The 13739-nt window shown below is 36.1% G+C and overlaps 1 protein-coding gene across 1 annotated transcript in view; it reads right to left on the minus strand.

The window, feature by feature from the left end:
• Positions 1–13739, minus strand: part of LOC124168256 (serine/threonine-protein phosphatase 2A 56 kDa regulatory subunit epsilon isoform) — a 175171-nt gene that overhangs the window by 45724 nt on the left and 115708 nt on the right. Inside the window, exon 2 of the mRNA XM_046546397.1 lies at positions 13264–13460. Within this exon, the coding sequence (XP_046402353.1) occupies positions 13264–13460 (197 nt within the window). The remainder of the gene's footprint in view (positions 1–13263; positions 13461–13739) is intronic.

Below are 13739 nucleotides of genomic sequence, written 5' to 3' on the forward strand. Positions count from 1 at the left end.
ATGGGTGAATGCTTCTCGGGTTTCTATCTAAGCTATCGGCATGATCAGCCCTGAGAATGTTGGGAAAGTCTCCCAACGAAAATCGGCCTAGACCATGCAGACCCTGACACGGTTGGAAACCTGAGAAGCTTCCATTCATATTTATTAACGTCATGGGGAGAAAATATCACAATTTTTGGCTAAATACAATATAAAATAAAATATAAAAAGGTAATACAATACATACATGCCATGTAAAGACACATACAAGCTATTCAGAGGAATTAAAGTAAATACATGTAGGGCAATGTGAAACATCAGTGAGAAATTCATTTAGCCTATAATAACACTTTTGGATTAGTATTTTTTTTTTTAATTTAGCTATGAATTAAATAGCATAGAGAAAGGGAAGAGACGGTCATAGGAATCTTATTATACACAGAGGCAATGGAATGGTATGGACCTTTTAAATAGAGACTGTAGGAGTGGTGGAGGGTGTGTATGTTGTTTCTGGAGTGTGTGTTTGATTGTGTAAGCTAGAGTTAACAGTGAAAATATGAGGATAGTTACATATATGTCTGTAGCATGATGTTTTAAGAAACAATAACTGCATTCCTCTCTTTTTGTATCTGGGGCTACCACTCTTGCAAGTGATATACGTATTTGGATTCCAAATACATACAAGGATCCTAGCCCCAAAATATCATTGCACTATGTTAACGAGAAGAAGGTAATATTTGACATTCAACAGAGGGCAAAATTGACTATAAATTATTTATAGATCAAACAATCCTCAGAATGATTCTACCACTCTCAAAATTATGCATTTTTTTGAACCAATCTTCGTACAGAATATGTCACACCTCTCCTCCTGATAATGCATCTTTTGCTCGTCGTTCCCATAACTTCTCTCCATCACTGATCACTTCAATCAATTCCACCTTTGTAGTTCAAGGAATTGAAGGAACTGCTTTCAGAGATTGAGTACACTAAACACCGAAAAAGAACTTATGATGTATATACTTCTGAGTAATATGACACACACATGAAGATGCTCATTAAGAGTCAAAGTAAAATTACATGAGATATCCAAAGGACAGCATTATTTTATGAATTAATCATATGCACACAAATCACAACACTTGAAGAGAGAAGGATTAAAATGATTGCATTAAAATACTCAGTAACACTGAACAGGCTCAAGTCAAGGTTACTGAAAAAGGCAAAGTAAGAGATGGGGTCATTCCACATCAACTCATCAATAGAACATAATATTTTCAACCTGAACTCCACGATTCCGTTAAAATTTGGACAATATGCAATCCTTGTAAGTGATGAATAAATACCCATTGCTGGATGTTTACAAGAATTAATAACAAATTTGAGAGCACCATAGTAGGAAAAGTTGACAAAAAGTCTATCTATAGATAAACAACTCAATATAACCATTTCTAGAATATATACAGGAATCAAACATATTTTTGGAATTGAAATAGATCATGGCCTCTTAGCATGGATTTTCAAGGTAAAGGTCAATGACCTTAAACTTTGATCATGCATATTTCTAAAAACCCCCTATCAAATTCTATGATTTGGAGAATAGAGGCACAGTCGGCTGAGTTTCCACCCATGGGACCGTCAAACCGGTCCTAAAGAACATCCATTGCATTCACAGGGCAGACCTTGTCTGTTAACTGTTAATGGTGACTGATATCTAGCAAGGAGTGGGGGTTTTCAACAACTGATTGAGAAAATATTAACAGAGCACATTATGGACCAAAATTAAAAGTAATTCTTATTGTATTTATTATCCTACTGTTTTTTTAAACGGCAACTTTTAATCATAATTAATTACAAATTTGCCAGAGTAACCATAATGGAGCAAAATTTGATTTGACACAGCCCTCCACTCATTTCTCCTGTAAGCTTATATTTTCCCACCTATGTATTCCTTCTTTTCTGAATCTTGTTTATCTGCTCCATATATTTTGTTCAAGGTCTTCCTTTCCCATCCTGCCATCCTTTTGTCCCTTGACGATTGTCTCATGTCTAAAGATATGGCCGATGAGGTTGTTTTGTCATATTATTAGGGTTATCATGACGCTTCTCATCTCTTATACTCTTCTTAGATTCCCTCATTACTTACTCGGCCAATCCATTTGATCCTCATTATTCATTCTCCCGTATCACCACATTTCGAAAGTCTCTTTATTTCTTGATTTCTTCGCTGCTGTCATTGTCCATGCCTCACTTCTGTGAAGAAGTATACTCCAAATGCAAGTTATGATAAGTTACTTCCTCACTTCTATGTTCGATTTTCCCTTCTTTTCATGAAATGCTTTCTTTGCCTGGGCAATTCTAATGAAAATTTCTTACGCGTTTCTTCCTTTGCAAGCTATTCTACTTCCCAAATAACAGAATTCATTCACCTCTTCCAGTTTATGTTTCCCTATTTTTAAGTTATTCTTGACTACATCTCTTCCACTATATACTCATACCTTAGTTTTCTTTGTGCTTACTTTCAGCTGATATAACCTATATTAATAAGAATCTTTTTCAAATTTTCATCTCTCTCTGCTATCACAGCTATGTCACCAACAAATTATAGCATGTGCTCCATGATAATATACTTGATTGCTTATAATAATGTACTTGATTAATGTAAATGGAATTAATAACAAAAATTTTTAACTTCAATTATATCCAATATGTAGAGGTGATTTTTCAAAATCCTTCCGCAAAATTTATCGACCAAGAAACAGAATGGGCATCATAAATGAGGGCACATTGTATGTGAAAATACATGGTACCTCTATCTCTCCTATTCGTCAGTATGGATTGGTTTGCATCAGTCCACTTCTTTCTCTATTTCACCTGGTCTTGAGCCAGGCTCTTCCATTCCCAACTCTCTATTCCAACAGAAGCCCTTATTCTCAGCTACCTGCTGCATGTATTGCTTTCCACACTTACCTCTCATATTTTTGCCCAGAGACAAGCCCTTAACAATAAGTCCTTCACATCTTATGGAATGGCCCATAAAAGTGTCACACCTCACAAGTGTCATTGTGAACCACACACATGGCACCCCATCAGCTCTCTGTATAAACCTCTTCATCAGTCATCCTCTTCATCCAAGGTACTCTAAGGCTTCATTGGTGGCACCACATCTCTAAGTTCTGTATCCTCTTTCTTCCGTTACAACTTATTTGTACACTTTTCACTTCCAAAGAGCAAAATAACACACAGAATTGAAATGTCCACACATTGGTAGTTTTTAATTTCTTGCAAGAGCCAATAAATCTGCCTTAAATAAGAACAGAACCAGCAGCTCGATTCTGTAAATGTGATATCTGTGCTTCGCGTGCTTCGAACCACAGTGGAGTTCTCACGCCTCTCACCGTGAAAGACGTTCAAGCGATCCTGTAAGCCTGTGTCGTGAGATGTTTGACGGATTACGAACGATCACTTCAGTTTCTTATGTTGGTAGCTGTGCGGATGCAAGGAACGAATCAGAATCTCCGACACAAACTTACTTCAGCGGCCAACTGCAACTTCAGTTACCATAGAGAAACATATACAATGCCGTGGAATATTCACTCCCAAAGTAAATAATACTTCTTTACTCAATTTTGAGTGAGGTCTTTTCTTTTAAAAGTGCCTATTAATGATAAGTTACGGTTGCTTAATTAGTTAATAGCTATAAACTGTATATTACCTCTTTTATATGTTGTCAAGTGCTGCGTATCAAAGTCAGTTATCACGTAGCGGGCTCGTAATTGCACAATTAGCTCTAATTTCCTCATGATATGGAGCTAATGCTTACGCGGAATGAGAACAAGTGTTATTTTATTATTTAATAATGGTTCACTCTCGTATGTGTTTGAGCTGTTCTCATCATTTCAGTACATAATGTTAAATGCGCTGTGGTGCGTATACATATATGTCTGATTGTGCAAGCACATGCCACTATTCACGATTTATACTGATGAAAATGTTTCTGGCGCGAATACGAGTAGATTATTAACAGTTTCTGCTAGAGGACGAGATGTTTACATGTCTTAGTATTTCTATTATGTCAACAGAAAAACGAATCATGTTGGTCGTGTTACTGAACGGCAGCAATAATGCATGGAAGAGATGGAATAGATGATCAATGTTTATCTTAACGCACTAAAGTATGCCCCGGCAAGCCATCTAAACGTCTACGAATTAATCGTGGTGTGAACTCAGTGATCCATCGCCAATCTCGCGTCTCGAAGGGAATGTTGATATCGCGTATCTGCCGTCGAAGTATATATGTGCATCTATTGCCTCCGTCGACATTGATGCTCATGCAAAAGTAGCGGAGGTATGTAAAGAGCCTCCATTCTCGTTAATAAAAACAAATCGAAGGCTTGAACTTACGAGATAAATATTAAATAAATCTGTTAACATTCAATACCGCACAATACTTTTACCGTTGGTTCTACTCCAAATTATTATGAAAATTAAGTTGTCAGTATTTTAATTGTACATTCTAGAAGATGCACAAATATAAGATAATTGTCAAACCCTCAGCGCAAGGTTTAACTTCCCACCAACTTAAATCACAATGAACGCCAATCAATTTAAATAGGACGCGAATGTAAATTTAACTTTATGCATTTCTTTTATTTGTTTTTAATACATATTACTTATGCGAAGAGACAATATGAAATAGCCACCATCGTAATTAATGAATAATGTGCTATTAATTATGAATCACAGCGTAAATTCATAATGAAAAATTAGAGCGCATTGCCGCGACGAAGCTACCACGGGCCCTCTTGGGCGTGAATACTTTCACGGACGCGGCTGTGAGAGTGACGTCACTAAAAAGTTTCAGAATCGCTCCAGCGTCAAAGCCGTGAATACATTGACGAAATCCGCTTGTGACGGCCATATCACATTTACAGAATCGAGCTGCAGGTCATGTTAAATTCACAATGAATGATTCATAGACTGAGTCATCCATATTTGTTGTTACCATAATAACCAGGTGGGATCCATTAGCTACAGCACTGTTAGTGCACCTGTTCACAGTTGCACTTCCAGCATCGACACAGATCAACAATCCTGAGATTGGTGCTCCAATCCACAGTTTCATATGCCCATTTTGACACCCTGCATTTATATCAGTTTCTGTCCTACAATCCTTGGGTTTGAAGTACTTTAGTTACCAAGCTATGGTAATAGAAACAGCCTCACATTCACTCAGAGCAACCATTCATGCTTGTAAGCATTGAAATTAAATTTACCACTTCAAAATAAAACTAACAGGTAAATCTTTGTTTTCCTGAGTCAAGGCTTACACAATACCAGCAAATTTCAATACGGAACGGAAATCGTGAAAAAATTTCTTTCATTTATTAACAAAAAAATCAATAAATATTTTTAAGTAAGCGTTATTTGAAGATCTTTTATGTTATTTTATTCCCGTTTGAAGACATTGACGCTCCCTTTAGTAAAATATTCAGGAGGAGAAATAATCCCCAAATTGATACTTTGGGCAGGGGCTATCCAAGAGTACATCACTCCTGCGTGAGAAACTTTTTAGTGTAGAAATATGGAACATCAAACTGCTTCAAACCAATGGAAGGCTGGAGCACAGGTGGAAATTCAAAGATTGAAACTGGATGTATGAAGAATCACCACAATGGAGAGCCCCAAAAGAGAAATTTTGAGGGTAAGCTACAGAGTTGTACTCAGAAAAAGCACCAGAATAGCTATAGAAAGCTTCCTGCAGTATAATGAAAGCATAATAATGATTAAGATCAAGACAAACCCAGCAAATACCAAAGTGATAAAAGCCTGTATACTACTGGTGGACTAAGAAGATGAAGCAGCGAAAGACATCTACAAAGATAGAGCTGAAGGTAAGAGGGGAAGAGAGTCTCATTACTTTATGAGATTGTATGTAATTCTTTTTCAAGCAAAAGGCAAAATAACAGAATCACTACGTAATGTGGTTAACAATAGCAAAAGGAAATAGGAGAAAGGCAATAGGATTTCAGCATATAGAATAGTGGCTGCAGGCACATGATTAAAAAGTCTGAACCAATATAGATGCACAGGGAGAATAGCATGAGGCATGAGAAAATTTTAACAGACAAAAACTTTGTGAATGTTCATGGTGAATCATAAACCAAGTACTGAGCCACAAACTTTAATCAACCAGTTTCACCATGAACATCTCATCGTTCCACCAAGTAACGCCCAAATCAGTTGATTGTACTTGGTGAATGTCTCAAGACTGAGGAATCAGGTGAAAGACAGCAAAAGCCACCTAAGGGCAGATATTGACAGTAGCCATAATATAAAAAATGTTGAAATGCCACTCTGAATTCAAGAAATTGAGGAGGACTGAGAAGAAAATGAGGTAAGTTTAAAAACTGAAAGAGGCTAAACATACATTACTACCATTTCCATTACAAGAAGCAGTAGCGAATGAAATTAAGGAGGATTACGTGAGGAATCAATTGAAGATAGCAGGAAAAATATTAAAATGGGACTACAAGAGGCCACAAAAGAAGTTCCTGGATGAAGAGAAGCAGTTAAGTAAATCAAAGGATCATGGTTGAAGTTTTGGGCCACAATGAGGATAGAAGAAAGCACAAGAATGAGGAACTAAAGGACAGAAATAGGTTGTTGTCCTCTGAGCCATCCATTAGTATGGCTGCCTACAAATCCAATAGACACCTGTTAATATGAATATTTTCAAGCTATCTTCATTCCCATCCACAGACACTAGAATGAAATCCAATACTAATGAATTTCCTTTTGCATTATGTGATTATACTTCTGGTTTTTACACTATGGGCTATAGCTTTTTTAGCTTGCCAATCTAATTTACTTGGGAGAACGACACAGTCTACACCCCATCACTTTTTCCTTCATAAAATTTCTGAACTCTTCCTAGTCCTAGAACATGCTTCAACAATTAAATTTTACAAAAGTCTGAATTGATCTAATGAATAATTTAAATTTGAATTGAAACACTGATTCAGAAAAAGAAGTGGCTGTAACACAAAGAAAAACTCTAGATAATCGATGCACGTTTTATTAGGCGATCATATTTCCCTTCAGCTCACTTCAATTCAACTTTCATTACAATTGAGGGGGAGAGAAGCTAAGTGTTCAAGTGATTTTCCTCCTAAACAGTGTTAGTTACAGAAATTGATGAAAGAAATATACAAAAACTTTGTGGCCATGGGATGCGAGTGAGTCACTGCTCAGTGCAGACATCGTATGGAAAATCAAATGTACTATTTAATATCTAGTTTATCAGGTTTGTTTTCTTTACCTAATTTATGTATCTAACTTTGTTTAGTTTAAGAGATCACTAGAACCAACTAAATAAAAATAAATCACTACAACTGACAACTAACTCTTATTTGCACCAATGGCACCATATATTCTTCTGATACTTATTAAAATGATCCTCACACCAGTTATACAATTTCTTGGTGCTGCTTTTCTGGGCATCTTGCCTAGCGGCAGTAAACCATTTCCTTTGCAATAGAGTATTAAGAGGAAGCACAGTGAAATGTTTTGCTGGATTTCTTATAATGGTCGATTTACAAAGAAGCACAAAGCAATATTATTATGCTTTTCTCGCAATTTCATCCATTTCCACCCTCTTCGCTTCCTCGCTCAACAAGGAGTACAGGTTTGTAGATGAGTTCTGTGAGAAGTTTGCAGTGTGTGACATCATCATTTGCTTCTGGAATATTTGAGCCGGCTCTCATAATTGATACTTTTCACTCAACCTTTTTGTGTTTCAAATTCTGAATGGAAGAGTTCTTAATCTGCTCCAGTTACCCCCTTGGAGTGTACTTTCATTTAAGACAGTAAAAAAAATTGTGAACATCACTATTACCTGATTTTCCAGCAGAAGTCATTAAAATACAGTGGAGAAGACAAAGAGGATATTAAATAGAACAGAAAGTAAAATCCAAGGTGAAAAATTATACTGTGATGTGAACAGTGCTGGTGTTCCTTTCATTTTCGATTCACAAGTAGCTGATATAGTTTTAAATTTGCCATTAACAGTGTCTGGCTATGATTTCTTTCCCTGATTTATGTTTTCAGATTGATCTGAGTTCAGACTGATCTCAGCTCAGTTGGTAAATGTAGTGAATGAGCAGGAAAAAATTTTTTCGAAAACCATGAGAGGAAGAGATAAAAACTTAACTGGCCATAACATGAGAAAAAAATAATCTAATGAAAACAACTGTCACAGGACTGAAGGGAAAAACAGCAAAGGAAGACGTAAGATGGAGGAACCAGCTGATGAAGGATGTAAAACAGGAGAAATATCAAAGCGTTAAAAGTATAGCTAATAAGAGAGTTGAGAAGAGAGCTGCATCAATCCAATTTTTGGAATGCTGACCGTTGATGACTGAATTTAAAAAAGGTAATGACCATTTTGCACAACTCACATTCAGTACGACAGGCTATGATAGGAAAGGTATTTGCAATTCGGGATTTCTCTTAATTAATCACTTTTGCCAGATCTGGAAATGCAGTGGGGTTCTAATATGACATTCTCCCAGTTGCTTCAAAAAGTATCTATTCTTAATTGGTCAATAAATCTAAGCCTAGCACAAAGCCTCAAAGTCTCCAGCAGTTCCCTGGCTAATTTGTTCAACATCTCTGTAAGTCTTTCTGTATCCCAATTGCAATTTTTGATGAATCGTAGCTTTCCTTTGTATTCAATGAATTTGAATTCAAATTGTATTTCAATTATTTTCTGAGGGATTCCCTACTTTTTTCTTCGTCCCATCTGTTAATTAATTTTTTAAGGCCAATCAGAAATCATAATTCTCTATCTGTTGATAAATATTGAAGGGTAACTATATTATTAATATGTATTATGCCTTAACCACTGATTTAAATATTGTCCTGATGTATCTTTAATTGTCATTTGTGTACATACTGTGTTCTATTGCCATCGTTTGTTTGTGTTTTTATGCTTTATGTAATGTAACTTGACGAAACTATGCAATTGTATTGCCTTCAGTGAATAAATTATTATTATTATTTGAAATCTGGTTTGTTTATATGTAATATGTATGTACTTGAGTTTCCTGATCCTGATCGTGTTTGTCTTTCCTTGCAAATCTTCTCCTGTTATGCATGACTTATTCGAATCTTATGGTGAAATGTGTTACATGATTTAAAATAATTTTCTCGCGGAAATAACAAAGTTGGTCATTTAGTATGAATAATGGCTATTTCCTCCAAGTCCAGAAACCATCAATTTTCATCAGAAAGTAATTTAGAAGACAAAAATAAACATGTGCATATATTCCTGAGCATTTCTAATGAGATAGCCATTTCTGGGGAAAATCAATCATGGATTTCTTCAATTGCTCTCTCCACATAGTTTACTCTCATATAAGATATCTGCTAGAAATTTTTCAATAAAACACAGATAACAGAATTAAATTTCTTATCTAGCAATTGATTTTAATTTAGGATACTTATTCAATGATAATTATTTTTTAAGGACAAAGAACATTTAAGTGCTTACAAACATAATAAAGATGAAAAGAGTAATTTTGCTAAGCACTTAATATGTAACTGCCACAGAAGCGATTTTAAAATGAATATTTTAAATTTTTGCAATGACCGCCGAGAACTGGATTCTAGGGAACAGTTAGAAATTTTAAAAATTATTGAAAATCAAGATAGTACCCTTTTAAATGAATACCTCTACCCATCCTTTTCACCTATTCTGGCGTCCGTTTTAAAATTCATCAAGTAACTAGGTAACAACAAGATAAACAAATTATAATTAGCGCCTGATGATGATGATTACTCATTGAAACCCGGGTCGCGCTCTTATAAAATAAGTGGTATAAGTAACTGTCTATATCCAGGAAATAATGGAATACCACAAAGTTAACCAAGAGTTAGTGAATTTTGCTGAGGGAGACAATCTTTGAAAGCCAAGTGGATGGGAAGAGAGGCAAAGTACAGTCCCAATGAGCTACATAAGAGAAGTTATCAAGAAAATATGGAAACTACATTAGTATATACGAAAACGTTAACTCAAATGAGAGCTAGAAAAGATGCATCACACACCGGGGCATTACATTAAAAAATAATCATGAATTTATCCTTAAATCTATTTTTATCACAATAACAATAATTTCATCGCAAAATTTAACTCAGAGAATATGTACTTTATTCAACTTCAACTTAAAAGTAATTTAAATAACATTCTTCTTTCAAAATCTGTATCGGACATCTGTCCTCTCCTGTCTGAAAAAAGAAGTCTTGCAGTAATTAATGTATTTTCACAAAATGCTGATTAAGGAATACCAGTATCATTCTAGATAAAGATATTTCTAACGTAGCTTGAGAAATTTTCAACAGTGCTACGCTCATAAAAATATCTTATGCTTCTGTATCTGTGTTTGAATATGCCATTTGGATGATAGAAGTTGGTAGATGTTAGAATATAAAAAAACATCCAATCCACTCAGCCCCACTTTTTTTCAAAGGAATTCTTCTGAGCTTATTCATTGCATTCTTGCACAACTACCTACTTTACTACATTACATTCTTAGTTACAGTTTAATTTTCCCCTTTCAAGTCCAAATTTGAACAATTTGACATTCACCAAACTTTAACCATAAATTAACTGAAGTTAGTTTTGAATCAGTTCATGTGAAATCAAACAAATAAAAGCTAGATATTATGACCAATTACAATTAAATTAAATAAATGACAACATTTTCAACAACGAATTTTAATCGTTAATCCCAACGAAGGTACTTCAAAATAATAGGACCTTGGGCCATGTTCCACAGGATTATGATGTTATACTAGCCAAGAAAGATGTGGGAAAGTGCCAGTCATTGCCAATCTAACCCATATCAGAAGCTTCTGTTCTAAAATGTTAATATGTAACACTGCTCCAGGTCTGAAATTGGACACTAGGGAACCAGCAAGGAGCTGATATGAAACAGCAGAGAATCAATATATAGTACAGGGTATGGAAATAGTGAGGAACTGAAGAGGAACATATAGAACTGATAGAAATATAATAGAAATCCAGTACAGGTAAAATATACAACTCATAGGGAACAAGAATGGGACAACAGAATCTGGCAGGGAACATATCAGGAATGGTAGCTAATGGGTTTCCATGGAAACTGTTGGGAGCCACCAATGGGGAGCTGATATTAAATGTATGAAATTGATATACGTAGAATTTAATAAGTACATATCAATTTTTCTTCTTCCCTAAAGATCCTGATCAGGAACATCAGTTCCATGACAGTTCCAGATCAGCAACTTCAGAGCCATATTTCTGTTTCAGATATGACTAGGCTAATATCAGGTCTGATTTTCATTCGAAACTGGTATGAAATTTTTGACAGGGTAAAGCATACAATGCTAAACGAGGCAGACTTCTTTTCCTCCAGCATTCAACTAGTTCAAAAATTGGATGCCTTGGATTATATTCCTCCAAATATTTTAATATTGAAGTAGGAAGTTCCTAATAACATGCAAAAAATTCATGCAGAGAATGGAACACACACTACACCATCAGTCAACATTATGGAGATTGGTTAGATGCAGCTCTCCACTTAACTCTCCCATCAGTTAACACTTTCAAGGTTCTACTTCTTTATAACCTTCATCAACTGCTCCGAATACCTCATCTGAGGCCTTCCTCTGCCATTATTCCCTCCACCTGTCCCTCAACATTTGTCTTCATCACACTGTTACGTCTCCTGATTGGTCTGTCTTCTTTCCCAGGTTTCCAAAAGACTACTCCTTTCTCTTTTTTAGACTTATATATTAGTCAATCGATCCACCCATTTGATCTTCATTATTCTTCTGCAGCACCACATCTAGAAAGCTTCCAATTGATTTCTCTGCCGCTGCCATTGATCATACTTCACTTCCATAACAAAGCATGCTCCAAATGCAAGTCCTAATGAATTGCTTTGCCACTTCAAAGCTTACATTTCCAGCTGCAAGTAGATTTCCTTTTTTGACCAAGGTTTATATACAACCTCCAGTACTTTTTTTTACCTATCTGTATATACCATCACTTTCAAAATTAAGCATAACCTTAGAGTACCCAATTCTCAAATGCAGTGAAAGGAAAATGGACCCAGAAAAATTGTAAGGGTGTCCACACTACACACAAAGATTGCAGCCTGGGCTGGAATAGTTTTGTCACTGAAAGCCAAAGGCAATGAGTATGAATGCAAAAGGGCTCGCATGCATTGGTACATAAGATAGGATTAAGGAGCCTCAATAGAGGAATAACCCAAGAAATCTCAATATCTAGAAAAGGGATCCCTAGAAAGCAGCAGCATCGATACAATTGTTACTAAAGGCAAATGAATGGTATGAGAATATGCCATAATCTCATAACTATAAAGCCCACACATGCAGAAAGTATTTTGCTGTAGCTGCTCCAGAGAGAGAAAACACATTGAGTGTGTAAATTTCTGTTAACCCTTTCACCGCTGTGAACGTACCTTTTCCCTCTCCCTGCCATGCCCTCAGCACTTTCACCGCATGTGAGGGGTAGGTTTTTGGAGATTGAGCGGCAGCAAAAGGGTTAATGTTTGTTTGAACTACCAACTGATGAAATGTTACTAATCCATGGATAAACTAGCACACCAATAATGTATTAATGGTCTAAAACATGGATAGATGACTAAGCCCCTAGGCTACATGAGGCCCCAAAGAAAATTTTGCGTGATCATAAAGTAAGCTATATCAACCATTTAGCAGTAAAATTATCAACGCAGAAAGTACATAATTTAGCCTTAGTAAAGTTATTATATATTTAGAAGAGTGATGATTAATTCACTAATATGGGAACAATCCCACTTAACCATACCAATTTGCACATGGTCCCCACAAACACAGGGTTTACAACTCCTGATATAAACCATGTCCACATACCACATTGATATTTTTGGTCTAACAATTGTCAAAGAATTCGACACTCGGCCAGACCCGATGCCCATGGTGAGGAGTCGAGGAGAGGTGGACCAGACAAATCCAAACAAAATGCCCTCCCTCAATGAGCAACCCCAGATTCATCACCTACTCACCTCTTCACGTCTTCGCTTCCACTACAAAAAATGCCAACCACTTTCATGGAGGAAAAAATCACCACCAATGCAAAGGAAAGCAGTAATATCCTTGCCCCACAAAACTCTCTCCGTTCAGGGATGGCTAAAATATTTAATCTAAGTTACAGCAGCAACACAAAAATCAACGCACCATTTTTATAACCTCTGGATAGACGGGCTCAGTGAGCACCCCACGGCCAGCGGTGATGTAATCAACCAGTTCATTCAGAGTCGCCCTCTTAATCTCTTTGCCCTTCAAGTCGGCCACTGGGTCCATGAAATCAAATCCCACACAGCACTGACGTAGTTTCCGAATGAAAAGATCTTCTTGCTCGGAAGTGGGCACATCTGCAAAAGAAGAGAAGGAAGTATGTTAAAAGAATGCAGGTACAAAAACATCTTTCAAATGAATCATCCATGTTGCAACACTAACAACCAACGAACTGTCACCATTCACAAAGCAGTGGACACAGATTGGCAGATAAGCATTCCTCTATTCCTTGGATTTTCAGACAAAAACAAAATATTTTCCAAATTGAAAAGCACATCCTTTGAAGAAAGATAAGGAATTTAAAGTACCTGTCTCTACTTTCAAACAACTTTTGTTTTGCATACCAATTTTATAAG

The sequence above is a fragment of the Ischnura elegans genome, chromosome 11, assembly GCF_921293095.1.
Source record: "Ischnura elegans chromosome 11, ioIscEleg1.1, whole genome shotgun sequence".
NCBI classification, from domain to species: domain Eukaryota; kingdom Metazoa; phylum Arthropoda; class Insecta; order Odonata; family Coenagrionidae; genus Ischnura; species Ischnura elegans.